This window comes from Muntiacus reevesi, chromosome 5 (assembly GCF_963930625.1).
Source record: "Muntiacus reevesi chromosome 5, mMunRee1.1, whole genome shotgun sequence".
NCBI classification, from domain to species: Eukaryota; Metazoa; Chordata; class Mammalia; order Artiodactyla; family Cervidae; genus Muntiacus; species Muntiacus reevesi.
This window is the reverse complement of record NC_089253.1, coordinates 76,497,281-76,519,488: the sequence shown is the minus strand read 5'-3', so window position 1 is coordinate 76,519,488 and position 22,208 is coordinate 76,497,281. Positions and strand designations below refer to the sequence as shown.

At 49.5% G+C, this 22,208-nt stretch overlaps 1 protein-coding gene across 4 annotated transcripts in view; it reads left to right on the top strand.

Moving 5' to 3' along the window:
• Positions 1–1,266: 1,266 nt before the first annotated feature.
• The window catches only part of ITPKB (inositol-trisphosphate 3-kinase B), a 102,500-nt gene continuing 81,558 nt past the window's right edge, over positions 1,267–22,208 (top strand). The window contains exons 1-5 of one of the 4 annotated variants that reach the window (XR_010663291.1): positions 1,267–1,538; positions 3,000–5,130; positions 7,149–7,655; positions 7,845–7,889; positions 8,161–21,068. Coding sequence is in view for 2 of the 4 variants with exons in the window: in XM_065935554.1 (XP_065791626.1) it covers positions 3,214–5,130 (1,917 nt within the window). In the remaining 2 variants the exon portion in view is untranslated. Of the gene's footprint in view, positions 1,539–2,319; positions 2,534–2,999; positions 5,131–7,148; positions 7,701–7,844; positions 7,890–8,160; positions 21,069–22,208 lie in introns of those variants that run through there. The other 3 variants (XR_010663292.1, XM_065935554.1, XM_065935555.1) reach the window with 3 other exon arrangements.

The following is a 22,208-nucleotide window of genomic DNA, read 5'->3' as shown; positions in this document are numbered from 1 at the left end:
CTGGAGACCACACTTTGCAACAAGAGAAGTCACTGCAATGAGAAGCCTGCACACAGCAACTGGAGAAAGCCTGCTCACAGCCACTAAGATCCAGCACAGCAAAAAATCAATCAATCAATAAATTTAACCAAAAACAAGTAGGACTCAACATTGTCTCATTCCTGGGAATTCTTAGCTAGAAGATCTCTTGGTTTCAGATTTAAGATGAGTCCTTTCCTGATGGAGCAGCAGGCTGCTTTTGTAACAATCAAGAGACAGGTTTGCCACCAGCAAAGTAAAAATTTCTATCTAAATTATAACTAATAGGAATATTAGGACTGATTCAGGCTTTAGTATTTTACATTTCCTGAGCCTGGCAACCTGGTTTTTCCTCTTTCCACTAAATGCTATCTATAGTTTAGAATTTAGGGAATTATGCAAAACACCCTTGCAGCACCAGAGCTTAAATGGGTAATATCCCTGGTGGGTAGTATTTAATAATGGTGAGGGAAAATGTCTTTGGAAAGTGATCCGGTTGCAGGAGACTGAGCAAGGGGTCCCAGGCCTTCTTAGTTCCAGGACTATCCTTTAAATTTGAAAATGAAATGCAAAAAATATGCCTATGTCACATTTGCTGAGTGCATTTAATAACAGAAAAATGTGCAATGCAAAGGCATGTTTATACAACTAGCAATTGCACTGCAAAACCATCAACAGCTCACAGCCCAACCAGTCTTCCAAAATACAACTGCGATGCATTTAAAATCTGCAACTCTGCAACGAGGTGCCCACAAAGTACCTTCTTCGAATTTGCATATTTGTGTACAAGAACACAAACCGTTTACGTGAGGCCCGTTTAAAATGCTTAAAAAGGTCCCCATGATTTGCTCTGCTTAAAATGCACACTCAAACTTTATTAAGAACATTTTTCAAAAAAAAAAGTTTCATAAAGCTAGCCATCAGCGAGGCTCGATATAGGGGGTGGAAAATGGATCGTATATCTTTAACCCGCAGAAGTTAAAAGGTTTTTTTTTTTGTTGTTAGCTAACAATGGAAACTTTTTTTTAAAAGTGTTTCCCTCCCTCGGTCTTGCCAAGCAATAGAAAAAAAAAAAAAGAAGAAAAGAAAAACTTGTTCCGCTGAGTTCAACCCCAGACAGGCTCACAACTTCCTTCCTGCTTTCCTCCCCCAAGCCCCCGCCTTTCTCCCTCCTCCCTCCTCCACCCCCAATCCCCCACCCCCCCCCCCGCCCCAACTTTTTTTTTTTAATCGCACATTGAACAAACACTGAAGTAGCCGGGAGCAGACGCTGACAGGGTAGTATCTCCACGGCCCAGAAGGGCGTGCAGGGCCGGCCGGCGTCGCCACTGCCCGGATCTCCCGCCCCTGCCGACCGGTTTCTCTTCTTTCCCACTCCCCCTTTTTTTGTCTTCCAAACGAAGTGAGGAAATCGTTTCTGAGCTTTTAAAAAAAAACTTTTAAAGTCATATTTCACCTACGAGGTCTGCGTCCCTGGGTCATGTAGTCTGCACGGGACCCGGGAATCTGAGAAACTGCAGGTAAGCTTGGCGACTTTTTAATGGCTCTCGCCTCCTGAACCCTCTTTCCCCTCACTGTCTGCTCTGGAGCGAATCTGAGGAATCTGGGATCCGAAAAAGCGCGGAGAGGTGGGCCGGGGAGACGGGCAAGGGGAGGGCGGCGTGCAGAGGAGGGGGAGGCGAGTTTTCGCCGTCTCTTCTGCTCTTCCGGACCGCTGGCTCTCCGCCGCCTACCCCGGCGCGCTGCAGGCATCCGCGGGCTCGGGCAGCCGGGCGGCCGGCTTGGCGCCGGGCGAGGGTGCCCTGGATGCGGAGAAGCCCTGCTCTCGGCCGCGCGGCCTCGAGGCTTAGAGCGGGACCCCGGGAGGTTTGCAGAGCCGGGGCTCCAGCCCTGCTGCAGCAACGCACACCCATCGGTGTGGGCGCGAGTCCCGAAGCCCGCAGAGGCAGCCGCGTCCTCGGGCACGGGATGAGTGTGGAGCGCGGACTCGTTGTCCCCACGCGTGCGCGCGCGTACACACACACACACACACACACACACACACACACACACACACACACACACACACACACACACACACACACACACACACACACACACACACACACACACACACACACACACACACACACACACACACACGCCCCTCCACTGGGGCGACGGCGGGGTGGGGGTGGGGGGCGGCAGTATTGGTTCCGGTACAGGGGACGCGCAGCGCCTCGACACCGGGCGCGCGCAGACGCGCCCACACTCACAAAACACACTTGTTTGGGGACTGGCGACAAAGCCAGTGCTTAAAATGCCTCGGCTGCCGCCCTGCCGAGCGCCCAGGCCGTCGTAGGCCGAGAGAAACAGCATCAAGGCCAGGGTCAGGAAGGTAAACGGCAGGCAAGCAGGGGTCGCCCCAGACCCGGGCACAAGCAGCGGCCGGGCAAAGCAGGTTCACATCAGCTTTCCTCCGAGTCGGTCCCTGATGGCCAGGAGAGGGTGGAGCGAGGACATCCTGAAGCCCAAGGTGGGGTTGGGGGAGCGGGAGGGGGGGAGGGAGGAGGCGGAAAGCTGTCCCGTTATACCCGGTGTAGCCAGTGTTTGCAAAGCCGAAGAGACCCCGAGACGGTGGAGAGGGTGTCCTCACTCTCAGAAAGCTCAGAATCTGCCGCGCCCCGCACATAGCATCCAAGTAGTTGTACATCGTTCCCCGCCCGTCCCGCGTGGCTCTGGAGACAACTCTTAGCGTTTGAAATTGGAAGGGACCTTTAAGCGTATCACACACAGCGCATCACATCACTACCGCGCTGGCGACCGAGGGTCCCCCCAGGTTTGTGTCCTAGCCGTGCCGCACTGCCCGTGTAGATAAGACATCCAGTGGCACCGGATCCCCGACAGATTGGGGTTCCGCTGGCCGGGGACCGTCCTAATCCCCTAGCCGTCCCCCACACCCTCCCTCTGGGGTCCTGACTTGTTTCCTTGTGTCTTCACAGCGGCGCTGTTGTTTATGGACCTCTGGGCGGGGGCTGAGCCCGCTGTCTTGTCCCCCGCCCGCCGCCCAGGCCATGCCGCCCCATCTGCGCGCGGAGCCGCTGCCGCCGGGCCTCCGGGGCTGAGCCGGGAGCCGAGAGCCGCGGGAGGAGGAGACGCCGGCGGCAGAGCCGGAACGGGAGCGGCGGCGGCGGGCAGCGCGCAGGACCCAGTACTATGGCCATGTACTGCTATGCCCTCAACAGCCTGGTGATCATGAATAGCGCCAACCAGGTGAAGAGCGGCGGCGGCCCTCGGTCCAGCAGCAGCGAGACGCCCCCGCCGCCCGGGAGGGCCGTGTTGAGCCCCGGCAGCGTTTTCAGCCCCGGGAGTGGCTCCTCTTTCCTCTTCCCCCCAGCTGAGTCGTTGTCACCGGAGGACCCCGGGAGCCCCCCGGGCTGGCGGAGTAGCCGGCGCAGACTGAATAGCAGCAGCGGCAGCGGCAGCAGCGTGGGCAGTCCTGGCTGGGCCGGTCGTCTAAGAGGGGAAGGGCAGCAGGTGGTGACCGCCGGTACCCTCTCCCCTCCCGGGCCGGAGGAGGCCAAGAGGAAGCTTCGAATCCTGCAGCGTGAGCTGCAGAACGTGCAGGTGAACCAGAAAGTGGGCATGTTCGAGGCGCACATCCAGGCGCAAAACTCCGCCACGCAGCCGCCCCGCAGCCCGCGTCTGGGCAGGGCTCGTTCGCCCTCTCCGTGCCCCTTGCGCAGCGTCAGTCAGCCCCCAGGAAGGGTCCTGGTTCAGAGTGAGGAGCGGAGGACCAAGTCCTGGGGGGAACAATGTCCGGAGACTTCCGAGCTCGAATCCGGGAGAAGAGGAGGCACGCCCAGCGTCCGCCTCTCCAAGGACATGGAGGGAGTAGTGGCACCTTTTCTCCGCTCTGCGGCGTCGTCAGGATCAGGGGCTCAGGGTCCCAGCGCTTCGGAGAGAATGGAGAAGGTGCTCCCTGCCAGACCCCACTGTGGCTCACCCACTGCCATGGAAGTTGATAAGCGGGGGTCTCCTCCGTTGGGAACTCAGAACTCCCAGGCTCCCTCGTTGGGACTGGTCAGAGTGAACTTAAGCGTGGACACAGATGTGGCAGCTCGAGCCACATCCACCGTTCCACAGCATCCACACGACCCTACCCTCGTTGAGCTGTCTGAGAGAGCCCGTGAACTTGGGGGTGCGCACCCCCTGGAGGCCCTGGCCAAGAGTCAGGGGCAGTCTCTTGGCAGTGAGACAAGCCTCGCCCCAGAGAGGGGCGGACCCTGCTGCGGAGAGCCCCCTGGGAAGGTGGGGAGAGGAACGCTGTCCGGTGGCATGCCGGGCTCCGGGGCGCCTGCGGCGGACCTGAGGCCGGAGGAGAGGGCTGGGAACGTGCAGTGTCCGGCAGAGCTCTCTGAAGCTCCGACCTGGTTCAGGCAGGGTTCCAGAGGCTCTGAGGGGACACAGAGTGGGGCCCTAGTGGTCAGGGGGGCACCGCCGGGCTCTAACAGAGTGGATGAAGGGTCCGCGACCCTGGGCTTGCTTGGGGGCAGCTGCTCAGCACAAGGGACCCGGGAGGTGGAGGCTGGAGTTTCCTCTGGCGGAATGCTGGAGCCTTTGCCCCGCTGGGAAGCAGCAAAAGAACTGAAAGAACCCCAGTACTTTCCTGGGGACAGGGTGGGTGTGCAGCCTGGGAGCTCCAGGGTTTGGCTGGGCCCCATGGAAGAAGCCTGTCTGGCCTGGACGTGTGGCACAGCGGTGCAATCCAAGGGGACTTGGGGAGGCCAGCCACAGGGCAGAGACGCCCACCTCAGCCCAGAGCGGCTCTCCCCAGCACAGAAGGACAAGCCTTCCCTGGGAGAGGCCTGCGGCCGAAACAGCATCCCTGCTGTCATCATCACAGACATGGGTACAGACGCGGATGCCCAGGAGGACAGGGCCTTGGAGGAGGCGCAGGGAAGCCCTCGGGGCAGCCTGCCACTGAGGAAACTCTCCTCTTCCTCTGCCTCCTCCACTGGCTTCTCCTCCTCCTATGAGGACTCGGAGGAGGACATCTCCAGTGACCCTGAGCGCTGCCTGGACCCCAACTCTGCCTTCCTGCATACCCTGGACCAGCAGAAGCCCAGAGTGGTATGTCTTGCCTTGAGATTTTTCTAGAACTTGTGCTGCTTTCATGCCCGTGTGTCCGTTTTTCTTTCTACTGAGTTGGGAAGACCCTGACCAGGGCCCTGAGGCAGTCACAACCTGTAATTCTCTCCAGGTGTATTTCCTGGGGAGGCGCCTAGGCCCTGGCCCTGCATTTTGTAGCTTGGACAGTAAATTGGAGTTACTTCTGTTATTATTTCCATGTACATCTTAAAAGACATTTTTAAAGGTACCTCTGGTAGATCACCAGTCACTTCTTGGGAAGATCATATTTATGAGTGTTCCCAAAGGCTTCCTGATTAATCTCCAGAGATAGAGAACAGAGCTGTAGCTTTTGTCTGATCAGGTGAAACACTTTAATTCTGTGATTCATTTAGGCAGAAGGGAAACTGACAAGGATGTCAGCAAATTAACTCAGCCTGTACTAATAGGCCAGGAAAATGAGTGATGTGATTCTGTGACAGGTCCCTGAAACCTATAGATAATTGCTGTGTCTATTGGGTGAAGAACCACCTCATCTCAGTAAATTGTCAGGATGTTGCAATATTTGTGGGGCCAACAGAAGTAAGATACAGTTTGCTGTATGATTTAAAATGAAAACCATGCTTTGAGGTAAGTTTCTTTAATGACAGAACATTACAGTAGGTTGAATTGGCTGAGATAAGCACCTGGGTGATACCCCCTAGGGTATATACCTCTTCATGGACATGCTTATTGTCTGGTACAGGTACATTTCAAGTACAGTTCTAAGTGCATCTGTTGTGATTGAGCACACTGACGTGTTCTGGCTATGGCGGTAGACAGGGGTTTATTTCTGTACACGGTTTATCTCAGTGCTAGGCTGTTTTCACTCTTAGGAGGATCAGAGCATCGTACGGAAGACGTAAGAGTTGAAGCTAGCGCTTCTGAAAAGGTCTGGACTTTCTCTAAGCTTTTCCAGAGTCTGGGGAATTTCCTAGTTCAGTGTGTGAGGGGGTTCTTGTGCTACCTTGGGGGAAAGTCTGCATTTTTATTGTAGTGGGTAGTCTTCCGACTTAATCTTGAATATCATGTACTATTCACTCAATATGTTAAGCCACAGCAGCTGAGAACTTTATATTTCTACGTTACACTCTTTTCTAAGGTATTTTGGACTCTGAAGCATATTTCTATCACACTCCCACTTCAGAAATCACAGTCTGAATCTTAGAAGACCAAGCGTTTCTCTTCATGAGACTCGGCTTTCTGCTGATGGTAGGGGGGCAAATGTATATGCAAAATGTGGTCCCCATCACCCTGGCATTTTGTGGCCAGCACAGGGCATCTGACATGGACACATTATTTAGAGGAGGGATGGTTCTCCTGGAAGGGGATGGTGGTAAAGGGAAGGTGGAATATGCTTCTCATTGAAGGTATGGCCCAGATTTCTCTGTGCCCTCTTGTCCACAGTTAAAGGCCCATGAGATGGTCCTCTGTTCCTCTCCTCTCTTTGGCTTTTTAAACCCTGAAGCATAGCCGGCGCAGCCAAGTTTTTTTTCACTTGTTCTCCAACTTTCCATTTGCCCTTTCTAGTGGTGGATTAGCAGCTCCTATTGGCTGGCTCTCAAAGTATTTTGTGTGTCCTGATGTTTGAAAAGGGCTCTTGTCTGGAAGTGAGTTAAAGGGGAGATAAATAATGACAGGTGATCATTTTCTCTTTTTTTTTCATTTGCCAGAGGGATGCCAGCTGAGAAACCAGAGGGTTGAGTGGTGTCAAGTTAGCGAACAGGTCCAGAGGTGGAAATGAGGCCTGCCGGCTGTCCAGCTTACCTCCCTCCTTTAAATAAGGTTTCAGACACCCACAGAATAAGGCCAGGGAAAAAAATCCCCCTTCAGCCTCATTTTCTGAATCACATGAGGCTGAGGGTGAGTTGGGGGGGGCGGTGGAGGGAGGGAAGCATGGGTAGCCAGCTGGAAATTATGGAATCCTAGGGACTTTTGAGTTTTTGGTTGAGTGATAAACTCAGTTTTCTTTTTTTGTACAGATTGTTATGGTGGAGCCTTATCAGTGACACCGCAACATCTGTTCCTTGGGTCAAAAATCACTTGATTACCTGAGATGGATATTTTGTCTACGGAAGGCCAGACAACTTGATTGACTGGGCCTCTCGGCTGGGCTGTTCAGTGTTTTACAGACAAAATCCGAGCTGGTGCTGTTTGAGGTTCAGTCAACACTCATTTCCCGTCTCTGGACTGTGCTGCTTCTGTCTACACTGCTGCCCTTCACTCAGGGGCACACACATGCCCACACACACTCCCAACACCTGACTGGGACGCACAGGTGGGAAACTTGAGTGTTCAGCCTGGCGGTCACACAACCCAACCACTGACCCTCAGACCCATGCTGAGATCATTTTTTTGTGCCACCCTGCCTTTCCACAGAGTTAAACCTTCTCATGCTTTTGTGGAGGGGTGACTGTGTGTGACGTTGTATGTGAAGGGTGACTGTGTGTGACGTGTGTGAGGGGTGACTGTGACATTGTGAGTGAGGGGTGACTGTGACATGGTGCATGAAGGGTGACTGACGTGTGTGAGGGGTGACTGTGTGTGACGTGTGTGAGGGGTGACTGTGTGTGACGTGTGTGGGGGGTGACTGTGTGTGAGGGGTGACTGTGTGACATGTGTGAGGGGTGACTGTGACATTGTGTATGAGGGGTGACTGTGTGTGTAGCGTGTGAGAGGTGACTGTGACATTGTGCATGAGGGGTGACTGACGTGTGTGGGGGGTGACTGTGTGTGACGTGTGTGAGGGGTGACTGTGTGTGACGTGTGTGAGGGGTGACTGTGTGTGATGTGTGTGGGGGGTGACTGTGTGTGACGTGTGTGAGGGGTGACTGTGTGACGTGTGTGAGGGGTGACTGTGACATTGAGTGAGGGGTGACTGTGACATTGTGTATGAGGGGTGACTGTGTGTGTTGCGTGTGAGAGGTGACTGTGACATTGTGTATGAGGGGTGACTGACGTGTGTGAGGGGTGACTGTGTGTGATGCGTGTGAGGGGTGACTGTGTGTGATGCGTCTGCCGGTGGAGGTGACAGTCCCACAAAGCCTGGAGCCTGCCTGCCAGGTTAGCTCTCCTGCTTTCTGGCTTCTCTGCCTTCTCCCTGCCTGTGAGAAGGCCGAGCTTTCGGTTCAGGGGGATTCGAAGACGTCCTTGTACTTAAAAACAAAGTGAAAAGCAAGTCGTTTGGAAACACACTCTGAAACTTCTTTAGCCATTTAGATGATGCAAATTAGCAGAGGCCTTTTTACTGAACGGGTGTGTGGTGAGAACCTTCTCTGCTCATTTGCTTCCCTGGGTAGGAGCTGTAAAGACACCCTCAGAAACATGCAAAGTGCTTGAGGCCTTTCCTGGGCTTCAGGCTTCAGAGGAGCCTGACTGATATGCTTGTCTCAGAAATAGAATGTTCCAAATTTTTGCACCTGTGTGTCTGTTTAGAAAGGATCAGACGCTTGAAATTTGCTCAGAAGTAGTTGTCGTAAGTGCTTTGTGTTCAATGGCTTAAATTCAGGCATGTTCGCATTTACTGTTTTCTGAGATCTAAACAGAAGTGAATTGCCCTGAGGAAGAATGGTGTTCTCGCTTGTTCTTTAAGGCAACTAGAAATTAATCAACAGTTCTTGACTTCTTTCTGTTAATCCATTTAAAAGTAAGTGGACCATTGAAATGCCAGGTTTAAAGCACTAAATTAAGAAAGCATGCTTTTTACTTTAAAAAATAGTTTTTTATTGATTTATTCCAAAATCGTACTATCAGTCATGTGCCCAATAACGAAAACGAAATGTTGGTCTGATTATCTGGGGGGCATATAAAGAAGTATAATACAAAATCTTTGCCTTCTTGGTGCTTACTACTTTTTCAGGGCCTTTGAAATTTTGTTTCCTTTACTTTTTTTGTGTTAACTAGTTGTCTTTTTTTTCAGGTTCAAAAAGCAAACTAATATACATGGTAAAAAATTTGAACATTTTAAAATGGTTTTATGTGGTTTTTAAAAGTGTGAAATTTTTGCAATTAAAATTTAAAAGTCTTAGAGGGATCTTTGGGGGGAAAATGAATCTAGTGGTAAGTTCTTTTAAGTGGAAAATTCTGGAAGAGAATATTGAAGGCCCAGATTTATGGGGTAAAGAGTTCAGGTTACATATGTTGTTTTCCTAAGATGGGGCACCTTTCCACCTCAGGTGTGTGGCAAGGATCTTTCTGGAAAGGGCTGAGGACCTTTCGGATCTGAGAGAACCCCAAGTCATTTATGTGAGGTTCTGACTGTTACCCTGATCTGTTTAGGGAGGAGACCAAGACTCAGAGAAGCAAAGGAACCTAAAGACTGCAGCTCTGGCTCAGATTCCTCCTTTTAAAATATGCACTCTGCTTGAGAATGATCTCACGGGGACCTGTAGAGTTTTAACTCTGTGTGACTATGTAATTTTCGAGATTGGATTAAAAACCTGCTGTTTATGAAATAGGTATCAGAGTGTCTGGAAAAGTGACACGATTTCTGTGGTGTGGACCTCAGGCAGTTGAGTCTGAAACAGACTGTGTGCTTTCCTTTCAGACCCACTCATTGATCTGTTTCTCTTGCTTCTCTTACCTGGAAGAGTGGTTCTTTATAATTTCACATTGAAAAAGCCTCATCAAAATAAATCCACACTATACCCAAGATTCTTGTTAATGATTAGACTGATATTAGAGGCTGTGCTGGTAGGCTGCCAGCTTGCTAACCTGAAAAGTGAAAAATGCATCCTGTTATCTGAGGTCTCTGGCCTCCTCAGATATTTAAGTTTGGAAATTGAGGCTTTGCCTGTGCAGAGCCAAAATATCACTTCAAAGAACTCGTTTTATCAAAGATGAAAGTATAATTCATCCAGCTTAAAATCCTTCAAGTGAAGGTGGGACAGAGAGAAACAGAGATGGGTATTTAGGCATCACAGAAACACACCTCAAGATTTACCAGGCTTTTAGGTTTAACAACAACAAAACAAAAACCTCCAACATGAAACTGGAAAGTTTGTGCTTTTAGAGAAATGTATTTCAGGTGTTACATAAAGCATTTTCAGAACTTTTTGTTTTTAGTGATGAGTTACTACTGAGTCCCTTTTCTGATTTTTGTTGGCACATACCAGGTAAATGTAGTTACAGATTAGATTAGTCCTCTGTAGTTTATTTATATTCCTAGGAGCATTGATAACATTGTTTAGGCTTATTTTATTTTGTGAGGTTTCAATTTAGTTATCTAAAGGTAGATTTTAAAGCAGTTAATGGAAATAATTTTATGTCTTGGTTGAACAAACTTTGTAGACTTCAGATAATCAGAGATTCGGGATTAACCCATGAACTCTTCTATACTATGCTGTGGGCACACCCTCAGCATGGAAGGGTCTGTAGATTTTTTTTTTTAAATCTTTATTCAATTTGTTACAATACTGCTTCTGTTTTATGTTTTGTTTTTTTGACTGGAAGCCTTGTGGGATCTTAGCTTTTGGACTAGGGGTCGAACCCGCATCCCCTGCATTGGAAGGTAAAGTCTTAACCATGGGACTGCCAGAGAATTCCCGTCTATGGGTTTTGTTAAGAGACGAAATACTGGCATGGTAGGTTATGTATGTTGTGTCCCCCGGTCCATGACAAATGTGTCTTGTAATTATTTTTTTCCTGACTAGGTGGAATTGACATTGTGAATGATTTATTTTTCATGAATCAGGGAGCTCATTGTTTACAAAATCACAGCAAACCCAACCATGAACTTGTTGGTAACATGAAAAACCATTTAGAGTGCCAGTGGCCATTGTCTCATTGGAATATTTGGGATTTTGTAAGTCCAGTTCTCCTGAGACTGTGTGCCATTCCGTGGTTGCATACTGTTAACTTAGTTAACTAAGGATTGTGGCACTATAGGTGACCTCAACAACTTAGAAACACTCAGTCTTATAGCATTCCCTCAGACCAATGGGTCCAGTCTGCTTGACTGTGGAGGCCACCCGGCAGGCTGGAAGAATCTACCAACCTGGTCCTGTGACCCTGTAGTCAAACTCATCCTGCTGTAGTTGTGCCCTCAACTCTCTCATTGTGGTCCCACCAGATACCTGGGCATTCATTTTTCCAGAGGTGAATTATTATTTTAAAGACAATTCAGTTCTCCTGGGCTAAAAGACAATAAATGTATAAATATGGTCTCATTAGGAAGCTAGGCCTCTGTTCTTAGAATTTAAAAAAATAACAAAACTTTTTCTATGACCTGCATAATTATCATAATATAAATCTGACTCTGGGAGAGGCTTTAGAGCTCCTTTCCTCCAATATCCACGTTTTACAGATGAGAAAGGTTGGGCCAGAGAGTGTTCAATATAGTCAGGTTTACATTTTTCTTTTCACTTATAAAACTTCATTAGTGGATAGACTCCTTACTCACCTGGGAAGATCCACCTTGGCTTTAAACATAGGACTTGCTTTTAAAATGTTTGTTAATGGGATGGATGAATGCATGAATGACAGACAGTGGCTCTGCTGCATTGTCTCCCTGAAGAAGAACTGTTGAGTCATCTGCAAGAGAGGGACAAAGAAAGGGGGGAAAGAACAATGAAGGCAAGCTCATTGTTCATTCCCGAGACCTTTCTGCCACAGGAGTAGGGGTGCCTGACTGAGGTTTCAGAGAACTGGGTGAAATCCAAGAACGCATGTGCCTGCAAACCCTCTGAAAAATGGGGAGAGGAGGCATGACCTTGCAGAGTAGGGGATGAGAGTTCAGGGGTGCCGTGATTTGAAAGTGCCTTAGATGGTTCCCGGAATGTAGTAGAGGCTCAGGTAACGTAAGTGGAGGTGGAGTTAGGAGACATCTTGAGTAGTAATGTCTGGAAAATCCATTGGGCCTCTTGGAAGAAATGCTTGGTAGCAGCTTAAGATTTTGTTTAGGTACTACATTCATCCAGTACAATCCTAGAAAATGATTCTGCCTCACCCAATAAGGCTAGAATGAAATTGATTTCTCAAAACCCAGTGTTTACACTCTACTTGTGAATTCACCAGACTTCCCTGGTGGCTCAGATGGTAAAGTGTCTGCAGGAGACAGGAGACCTGGGTTCAATCCCTAGGTTGAGAAGATCCCCTGGAGAAGGAAATGGCAATCCGCTCCAGTAATCTTGCCTGGAAAATTCCATGGACGGAGGAGCCTGGTAGGCTACAGTCCATGGGATGGCAAAGAGTCGGACACGACTGAGCAACTTCACTCTCTCTGTGTGTATTCACATGCTACTGTGGGACCACAGCAGCTTCTTAAAGTGCAGTTCATAGAAGAGTGAGAAGGCTGGTCTTACCTTCTGTCTCTGTCTTCTAGTGTAGTTTCCTTTGATTCAGTGATGGGGTTGGGGATCAAAGACCAGCACAGGTCTCAGGGAGCAAGATCTCCCAGAGTGTCTGAGCAGGGAAGACCACTCTGATGATTCTCACGGGAAGGCAGGGCCCTCCAAGCTTTCTCTGATGAGGAATGACATATGATCGTCATTTCACTGGTAAACCAACACGCAGGCTTTTGACTAACTTGTCTGGAGTGTTTCTGAAACAATTTCATTAAGAATTCATTCTTAGAGATCTGATCTTTCCCCTCTGTTGGGTTTTACTTAGGCATTTTACTGACTTGATATTACTGAATAGAAACCCATTCAACAAAAGATATCTCTTCAGGCCACTAGCCAGTACTACATGTTTAATTTGCCAAAAATTTTTCTTCTGTTTTGCTCCAAACCAGCTGTTAAGTTTTATAAGTAACCAAAAAGGAGGAGGTACTAACAGTAAGCAAGCAGAATGAATCTTTGCAGTTCATATTTATGTAGGATTTAAAGGGGGAGGGGTGGAACATGGAAGGGGAGGATACATTTTTATTTTCCCATCGTAGAATAAGTAGAAAAAAAACTCCTTATTTGATCTGGTGGTGACAAATACTGGGCTGAAGAGATCCCACCCTCTTGAAAGTCACTATTATTCTGTTAGTCTAGCTTTTTACCTTTGTGGTAAGGTTCTGGGTGGAAAGGGAAAATAAAATGATGCAGCATCTCAAACAAAGGCATTGAGATCATTTCCATTGACCTGGTGACTAAGATTAGGGTTTGCCTAACCCAGAGATGGAGCTTCCCTGGTGGCTCAGTGGTAAAGAATCCGCCTGCCAATGCAGGAGACATGGGTTCCATCCGTGGAAAAGGAAGATCCCCTGGAGAAGGAAATGGCAACCCACCCTAGTATTCTTGACTGGGAAATGCCATGGGCACAGGTGCCTGGTGGCTGCAGTCCATGGTGTCGCAAAAGAGGCAGACACGACTTAGCAACTGAACAACAACAACCCAGAGATGATATAAGCATTATGATGCAGGGTAAGCCCTTTCCTTGGCCAGGCAGGACCTGGTCCATTTGCGCACGTTTATAAAACTGATCTTAATGCGTCCAGAAGGCAGGAACGAGGTACTTTTGCTTTGGGCTTTTGGAAATGTGACAGCAGTTTTCTTTCTTTACCCGTCTCAATGGGTCCTCTGCTTCCTACTCCCCCCACCATCCATTTAATCAGGATGAATAAACTGATTGTACTGTTTCCCAAGAAGAAGCTGTAATACATTTTATATTAACAGCGCTTAATGTTTTCATTCACACTGGGTAGTCTTCAGCGTGCCTCAGAATGGAGGGATTTGGTTCCCCGGTGACCAGCCATCCACCAGCTCACCCCGCAATCTCTTGGCATGCTGTGAGTTTGTGGGACCCCGGCAGTTACTGGGGAGGTCCCTGCACCCCCAGGCAGTTCCCAGCGAGTGTTTTTCCAATTTCGCTGACATTCTTTCCAGGCTCAGCTCAATTTGTTTTCTTCTTCTCTATGGCAATTGATGACTGAGTCGTAAAATGTATAATTCAGCAGGATCTCGCGTTAAGTGCTTCTTCCACAGTTGTGTAGCAGCTGGTGATTGGCTAGTCCTCTGCCATGCATGGGTGTGTAAGGTTTTCTTTTTGCAAGTTAGCTATCTGAAGAGTAGGTTTAAGAAAATACACCTCAAAAAAAAAAAAAAAAAGAAAGAAAATACACCTCATAACTTTGGGGAAAGGATACCGGCTGGGGTACAGAGAGGAACTCAGGGAGTATCACTTCTGTAATCCTTATCTAACCTGAATCTATTAGCAGGAAACTGAAAAGGCCTGTGTATGACAATGAGATAAACAGTTTAATCTGTTAACAATGTCAAGTGGAAAATCCAACCGCAGCCAGTAGCTTAAGAAATGGCTCTTAAGAAATGGCTAGGAGGTTTTGTTGGGACGGCAGATCCTGAGACCCAGGTTGCTGACCCAAGCATGGGAAAATGGGTTGCTATGTATTCAAGCTGGGAGGTTGGGAAGACACTGGTTTGAGAGACTTCTGGAAAATCCTCACAGATAGAAAAATGTGCTGACGTACAGGACATTTTGAATGCGTTGTAACTGGATATTTTAGTCTGTATGAGACCATTGAAACCTTTTCCTCCTCTTCACCGTTGTCATCATCTTTGTCACGGCATTAAGTACTCATTAGTATTCAGCATTTAGCTAATTCCAGTAATTTAGGACACACAAGACGTTCTCTAAGAAGGTCTTGCTCCAGGAGTGCAGTGTGCTGGAAAGACTAGGACGCTCAGATTCGGTCCTTGGCTTCTCTGGGTTTTGGTGACGTCATTTGTAAAATGGGTATATCGATCATCTTCCGATCCCATGTGGTCTTTGTGAGTCTCAAATGACATTGTGTTTGTAGAGTCATTTTGAGAGTGTATGCTTTCCCGCGTAAGTTTTTTATTATGAATACTATGATGTTGCTTTTTCCCCCCAAGTTTTCTCCTTATTTCTCCAGTACTCATTTCTGTCATGCATACTCTTATGTATACTTGTTTTTTTCATAAACAATGATCTATATTATTTTTTAATATGATACCTTACAGTATCATATTACTTTCAGGTGTAGAAATGTGATGTTGTTTTTTTAAATCTTTCCAAAAGTGGGTGGATGAGGGCAAGCACTGTACCAATGCAAGATAACGCCCACGTCTGTGTTGCTGGAGGAGAAATTGCTAAGGACTATGTCAGAGACAACCTTTATGTCAATAGCAAGAGCCAGTTCTGACATGGGCATGACGGTGGGGCTGGGGAGCAGGGATGAGCAGACACTCGGAATTGCATCCTAGTTCCACTGCAGCTGCTCAGTAGAGCCTCTTCCTGCCTGAGTGGCCATCACGGCCAGTGCACTTTATGCTTCTGTGGTTTGCTAATCCTGCTAATGTCATGGACACGAGGAACAGCTGGCGATAGAGCAGGGGTCTGATGTACCTGGAGCAGGGCTGTCAGCTCCTGAATAACTGAAAGCAGACCACAACTCCATCTGGAGTCCAGGGATGCTTAATCGGGGCATTGATTTTTCCAGTACCAAATGGTGGTTTTCTCTTGTGTCCTAGGAAGTGAAAGAGAAGAATTCAGCAAAATCTTGAGTCTTTAAAGCAGACATTTCATTCAGTAGTTAGATGCTGGGCACTTCTGAAGTATGGCTGGGCCCTGGCTAGATCCTGAAACCCGTGCCCAGAGCTGGACCTCCCTTCCGGTGACTGCCCATGTTGAGAGGCGGAGGTAGCACCCCCGTGGCTCCCCAAACAACAGGCATTGGTCTACCATCTCTGTCTGCAGTTACCTCTCCTGAGGAGAATGGCTCAATTGATGCGATTCCTGTCCTTGGGTATGTGCCCTCTAAAGCGAAGTGGATGCCAACAGACGTACTTGAGATTTGTGAAACGCAAGAACAAGTTGTCTAACCATTAAACAAGCACAGTCATTAAATATGAGTTAATAAATAATGAATTGGTGTTGGCATGGAAAATGCAGGAAGCTTCAGTGCGTGTCGTGGAACCAGAAATAGAGGAATTGAATCTGGGCAGCAGCCACTGAAGACAGTCAAGGCCTTGAAGGGTTTGCTATCTCTGTTAAAAGTGGGCAAGCAAAGACACTATTCTGGATCCAAAGGCTCTTGGAGGTTGGAGAGGATGGGGGCACCCACCTTAATGCAATACTTAAATGACTGTGCTGTAGATGTGCGCTTGTGAGGCTAAGATGGGGTCTCGGGGGACCCCTCCATCCTCACCCCAGTCGACTAGAGGGACATGGTCAGGAAAACTTGGGAGGGGCTCCTAATTAGTATCTGTGCTGTGCTTAGTCACTCAGTCGTGTCTGACTTTTTGCGATCCCATGCACTGTAGCTCGCCAGGCTTCTCTGTCCAGGGGGATTCTCCAGGCCAGAATACTGGAGTGAGTTGCCATGCCCTTCTCCAGGGGATCGTCCCAATCCAGGGATTGAACCCATGTCTCCTGCATTACAGGTAGATTCTTTACTGTTTGAGCTACCAGAGAAGCTTGAGTCTGAATCTTTGGAAGAGTTTTGGGGAGGCTGGCTGGGTTAGGGGCTGTGTAGACCCTTCCAGGGAGAGAGCCCTGGTGTGGAGTCAGGACAGTCCTGGGTTTGAGTCTAAGCTCTGCCACCTCCTGACTGTGTGACCCGAGAGAAATGTCTTACTTTTCTTTTTCTGTTCCTCGGTTTCAACATCTGTGCGGTGGGGCTGATAATACCAGCCTTAAGGTTGTGAGCCTTAAATGAGGCCCTGTGTGAAGTGCCTGGCACCGTGTCTAGACGTATGAAATGCTCAGCAGACAGCAAGCTGGGAGGGCTCAGAGGTAGCCATGCTCTCGTTCCTGAGCATATTAAGCTGAACTTCCAGTGTCCACCATTCTCTTTGTTTTGGTGCAAGTGATGAGGGTACCCAAGAGAATATTGCCTACTGGTGCCCTTCTTCCCCTAGAAGAAAAAATGGGGCCTGAGGTCTCTTGGATGCTGAGGTTAGTGGGAGGTGTAGGGAAGAAGTTAAGGGGGTCTGCTGGAGAAGAGGGCTCTGGCCAACCACAGGTGAAGTCACACCCTCACTCTGTCCCAGAACTTGGCAAGAACTTCACCTCTCTGAGCCTCGGTTTCCTCATCTCCCAAGTGAGGATGACCACCCATCCTCGTCGGCTCTGGTGCTGATGAGCTGAGATTGTGTGTCTCAAGGTCCTGACACAGAACAGGCAGGGATAGAGGCAGCGCATCTATGGCCCTTCATCCCCAGCCAGGACGCTAACTTGCTTTCACGGAGTGGTCCTGGCCACCTCACCCCAAAGTGCCATTAGTTGTGAAGGATGGTGACAAAATAGGTGGCAGGATTTATTTTTCCAAGAAGGTTTCTCAGTTGTAGGAGAGGCCTCACTTTGTCACCAGGGCTCAGAGCTTCAAGTGTAGAAAACAATCCATTAGATCCAGCTGCTGGGCAAGAGGTGTCAGGTTACTCATCTGGGACCTGCCTCTTTTCCTTCTGTTTGGGAGGTGGAAACTGACTGAGGTCACCCAGGCAGGGGAGGCCCAGCCTTCTGGGGGTGAGGAACTCTCCACCTCCTCTCTCCCCTCCCCTCACTCCTCGGCTTTCTTGCTGCATCTTTTAGGGTCACCATCACACATAAGAGAGAGGATGGAGTGTGTGTGTGTGCCTGTGTGTATGTAAGAAACACCACCACTTTGTCTAGCTGTGGCTCTTCCCACCAGGGAGGTCTTTGAACTTGTGTGTGGTTTGACTGGCCTTCATTGCTTCCCTGTACCGTGTCTGCTGTGGGCTGGGCACCTGCTTATTAAGACAGGATCTTTCTTAGGGCTTCCCTGCCAGTCCAGCAGTGAAGACTTCCCCTTTCAATGCAGGGAGTGAAGGTTCGACCCCTGGGGGAGCTAAGATGCCTCACAGCCAAAAAACTGAAACATAAAACAGAAACAGTATTGTAACAAATTCAATAAAGACTTAAAAAAAAAAGAAGATGACAGGATCTTTCTTAGGTGGCTCAGAGGGTAAAGAATCTGCAATGCAGGGGACCCAGGTTCCATCCCCAGGTTAGGAAGATCCCCTGGAGGAGGAAATGGCGACCTACTCCAGTAGTCTTGCCTGGAGAATCCCATGGATGGAGGCTACAGTCCATGGTGTCGAAAAGAGCTGGACACAACTGAGAGACTAACACTTGCACTTTTTTCACTTTTTCTTAGATTTAAGAGATGCTTTCTTCCACTGCAGACCCAGTGGAGGCCTTGAGGCCCAGGCCGGGTCTCTGCAGCCCACTTTGCACACCCCAAAGGAGAGTGAGCACAGGAGAGCTTGCCCAGCATTTCCCAGCCCCACAGCTGCTTTTTGCCGTTGTCCTGGCTCAGCAGACCCTGGGCCTGCTGGGCTGCTCTTGGGGCCAAGAGGGCGGAGGGTGGTGTGGTGGCAGAACACAGTCAGGTGGCCGGGCTGAGCTGGACCGCCTGGGGCACACCAGCACACTTTGGCGTTGCAGGAGGGCATGTAGGAGCCTGTGTAGACTCTCCCAGGAGCTTGGGCTGTGTGGGTCCCCTCCGCCAACCCACCGAGCAGCACAGACTGTTCTGGGGCCACACATCACCACCGTCTTGGGCATCCTGCTTGCCCAACACGGGCCTCTCCTCTGCTGTACTGCCAATGTGGAAATCCCCCTTTCCTTCTTGACTATAATATGGGGTGACGGCCTATGGTGTGATTTCTCGGGGTTCACATCTTTCCTGCCTGCCTCTGGTCCACACTCACCTTCTCACCCCCACGTCGGCCACTTGCTTACCCCCAGATCGGCCACTCGATGTCTGGGCAGAGCTTCTAGGCCCTGAACTGTTGAGTCCTTCCTGTGACGTTACAGGACCACATACCCTTCCAGAGAGATGGGTCTCAGGGCTGGCCTGTGATAACATCCCCCTGAACCCCAGTCTCCTTCTGCTTTTTGCACGATGGAGGGGCTGACGTCTGGGAGGAATGAAACCACGAAAAGAACTTGTTAGCATGTGGCAGCCTTGACCTCAGAGGCGGTCTGGATGGTGAGTGTGCTGGACAGTAGCTCCCTTATTGCTCCGACCTGGAAATGTACACAGGACGGTAATTAGTTTCCATCCCAGGCTAAGGCCATATGGAGCAGTGTCTGGGACGCTGTTTACCTTGCGGTATCACACTGTACATTAAGCATCAGCCCGCTCCCTCCAGGGAACCGCCTCCAGCCTCACTGCGGGCTGCTGGTTCATGCCGAGAAACTGAACCAACTCTTGCAGGTCAGAGGTTCTTCCTGGCATCCTTTCTTTGGCATTCTGGACTGGCCTAGATTTTCTGGTCTGTCACCATTGGCCTCAAATACCACATCCCCAGAGGAAGGCAGTGAGTCTCACCAGGAGGTGCAGAGGAAGGGAGCTGGACCTAAAGGTCGGTGTGGGTTAGCTTGGTGGGAAGTGCCCTGAATGTCCGAGGTGGCACATTGCTGGGGATTATTAGTCTGGGGGATTCTGACTGTGGCTTACAGACATGTGACATGTGACTTTGGAAAGATTTCAAGAACTTCAGAAAATAGTTCAGAATGACTCCATGACCAGGTATTGTAAAAGAGAATGTAAGGTCTTTGGTGGCTCGGGTAAGGTAGCAGGCAGAGAAAATCTGCCTGCCAATGCAGGAAACACTGGTTTGATCCTGGTCCGAGAAGATCCCCCATGCACCACAACTACTGAGTCTGTGCCTTTGAGCCTGGGAACCACAACAGCTGAAACCCCCATGCCCTGGAGCCGGTGCTCTGCAACAAGAGAAGCCACTGCAATGAGAAGCCCATGTAACGCAACTCGAGAGCAGCCCCTGCTCTCCAAACTAGAGAAAAGCCCACACACCGATGAAGACCCAGCACAGCCAAAAATAATGAATAAATAAAATTCTAAAAACAAAAGAATGTAAGTCTTGAATAGAAGTTTTACAAAGTCAACTGCACAAAGGATGGATGGCAGGGACCTGGCTCAGAAATTTTTCTTTTGATGTTCACCAGGAGTTATAATGTCAACAAATGTTCAGCATGCACTAGTTAGTGGCACGTCTGTTACAAATGCAGTCTTAGGCTACACAGTAATGATGAAGTAACAGCAGCTGTGATTTCTGAAGTTTATGTTATGTACCAGGCATGTTCCATAAGTTACTTCATTTAATTTCTTCAAGGCGTCTGTTAGTTTTCTCCTTTTACAGTGAGCAGACTAGGGATCAGGCAGACGAGGTTGCCAGTTTCAGGGACGCAGCTGGTCAGTGGCAGGGCTGGGATTTGAACCTATCAGTGTCTCCCAGGTCCCTGCTCCTTCCGTTGTATGTTACCTGGAGAAAAGACGAAGCAGGTGGAGCTCCACGCAGAGGGGTGCTAAGCTTATTTCCAGGCCTCATGCTTTTGGAAGATGAGGGCTAACTACTGAATGCAGAGGAAGATGGGTTCCCCCATGGCTTAGTGGTAAAGAGTCAGCCTGCAAAACAGGAGACGCAAGTTCAGTCCCTGGGTTGGGAAGATCCCCTGGAGAAGGAAGTGTCTACCCACTCCAGTATTCTTGCCTGGGAAATCCCATGGACAGAGCAGCCTGGTGGGCTATTGTCATGGGGTTACAAAGAGTCAGACCTAGCTACCAAACATCAAAGCAGAGGAAGATGCTGGGCTGATGAGAGGTTTGAACCACAGGTTTGACCCACAGGTGGAGGGAACTAGAGTTGCTTGCTGCCTTGGACTTATTCCACCTGGGGGACAAGAGAGTTGTCTTCATACACGCGCATTGGAGTAGCGCTTTAGTCTGTTTGAGATAAGTTTTCTGTTCACAGAGGTGGAACTAAGAGAGGAGTCTTTTCCTTCTAATGAATAGGCTTTTGTGGAGAAACAGATGGGTCGATGGAACTGTAGCAGAAGTGAGCTTCTGGAGCCGTCTGTCTGCCCCTGGCCTGAGGGAGGGGAAAAGTGAAGAACTCCTAACCCAAAAGGGCAATAAAAAGTGAAAAAACTGCTCACTGCTCAGCCGGTGAACCTCTGACCATGGTGGGAGGGGAGGGCATCAGGCCTTGGTTCTTGCAGCCTGGGATCTCTCCTGCCTCCTCCCATAGGAGAGAGAGGGCATTGCTGCCAGAGGGCAGGGGTCCTGCAGGTACAGAGCTCTGATCTCTAGTGTCCCGGTTCCCCAGGCCACCCAGCGCAGGTGTCACGGGCCTCTCCATTTCAGTGGTTCCTGGATTGATTACACTGCACAGCCCCAGGCTTTCTGGCTCCTTTCAAACAGCGCAGGTAAAAGCCTGGCCGGGGTTTATATTTCAAACATAACATTAGCACCTAAACTAGAAGTGGGTGCATCAGGTTGCATCACCTGCCTACAGACTTCAGTTAAATTAGGAGACACCGGATGAGCAGAGGGAAGAAGTTTATTCCAAAGGGGCAGGTGGCCAGGAGGCCCCAGCTTTCCACAGATGATTGCCTCGGGGTTGCTGACCTACAGGAAGGGACCTCTTTGTTGGTGTATCCTCAGTGGGCAGAGCTGAGACCAGAGGGCGTGAGCTCTGAGCGCCTTCTTGGAGAGGAGCCCAGCACTGTCACCAGTGAAGGTGGCACTGTATTGGGGCCATGTGGGGCAGTGGGCGACCGCCACGGGTCAAAGGCGTGGGGTGGAGTGAGCGCCATGCTATCAGGGGTCCCTTAGCTTGGCAGTTGGAATTCTCACCCTCGATGTGACTTCTGAGACATTGAAGAAACTCTCACTTTTAGGAGGGGACATCTGGGTGGTTTCCATCATTTGGCAATTTAGACAGAGCTGACGTGAACCTTCATGTACAGGTTATTTTTGTGGCCTTAAGCTTTTATTTCTCTGCATTGAATGTCTAGGAATGCAGTCTCTGGGGCCTAGACTGTTGCTTGTTTATTAAGTTCTTTAAGAAACTGCCGAACTGTTTCCAGCATGCCCTCACTCTTGTGTGTTCCTACCAGCAGTGATCCAGTTTCTCTGCATCCTCGCCAGCACATGGTGGTGTTACTCTCTTTTTTCCTAGCCACTCTGATAGCCAGGCAGGGCTGTCTCATGGTGGTTGTGTTTTTCCCTAATGGTGGGCTGCCCAGGTGGCGCAGTGGTAAAGAATCTAGCTGGAAATGCAGGGGACAGGGGTTCGGTCCCT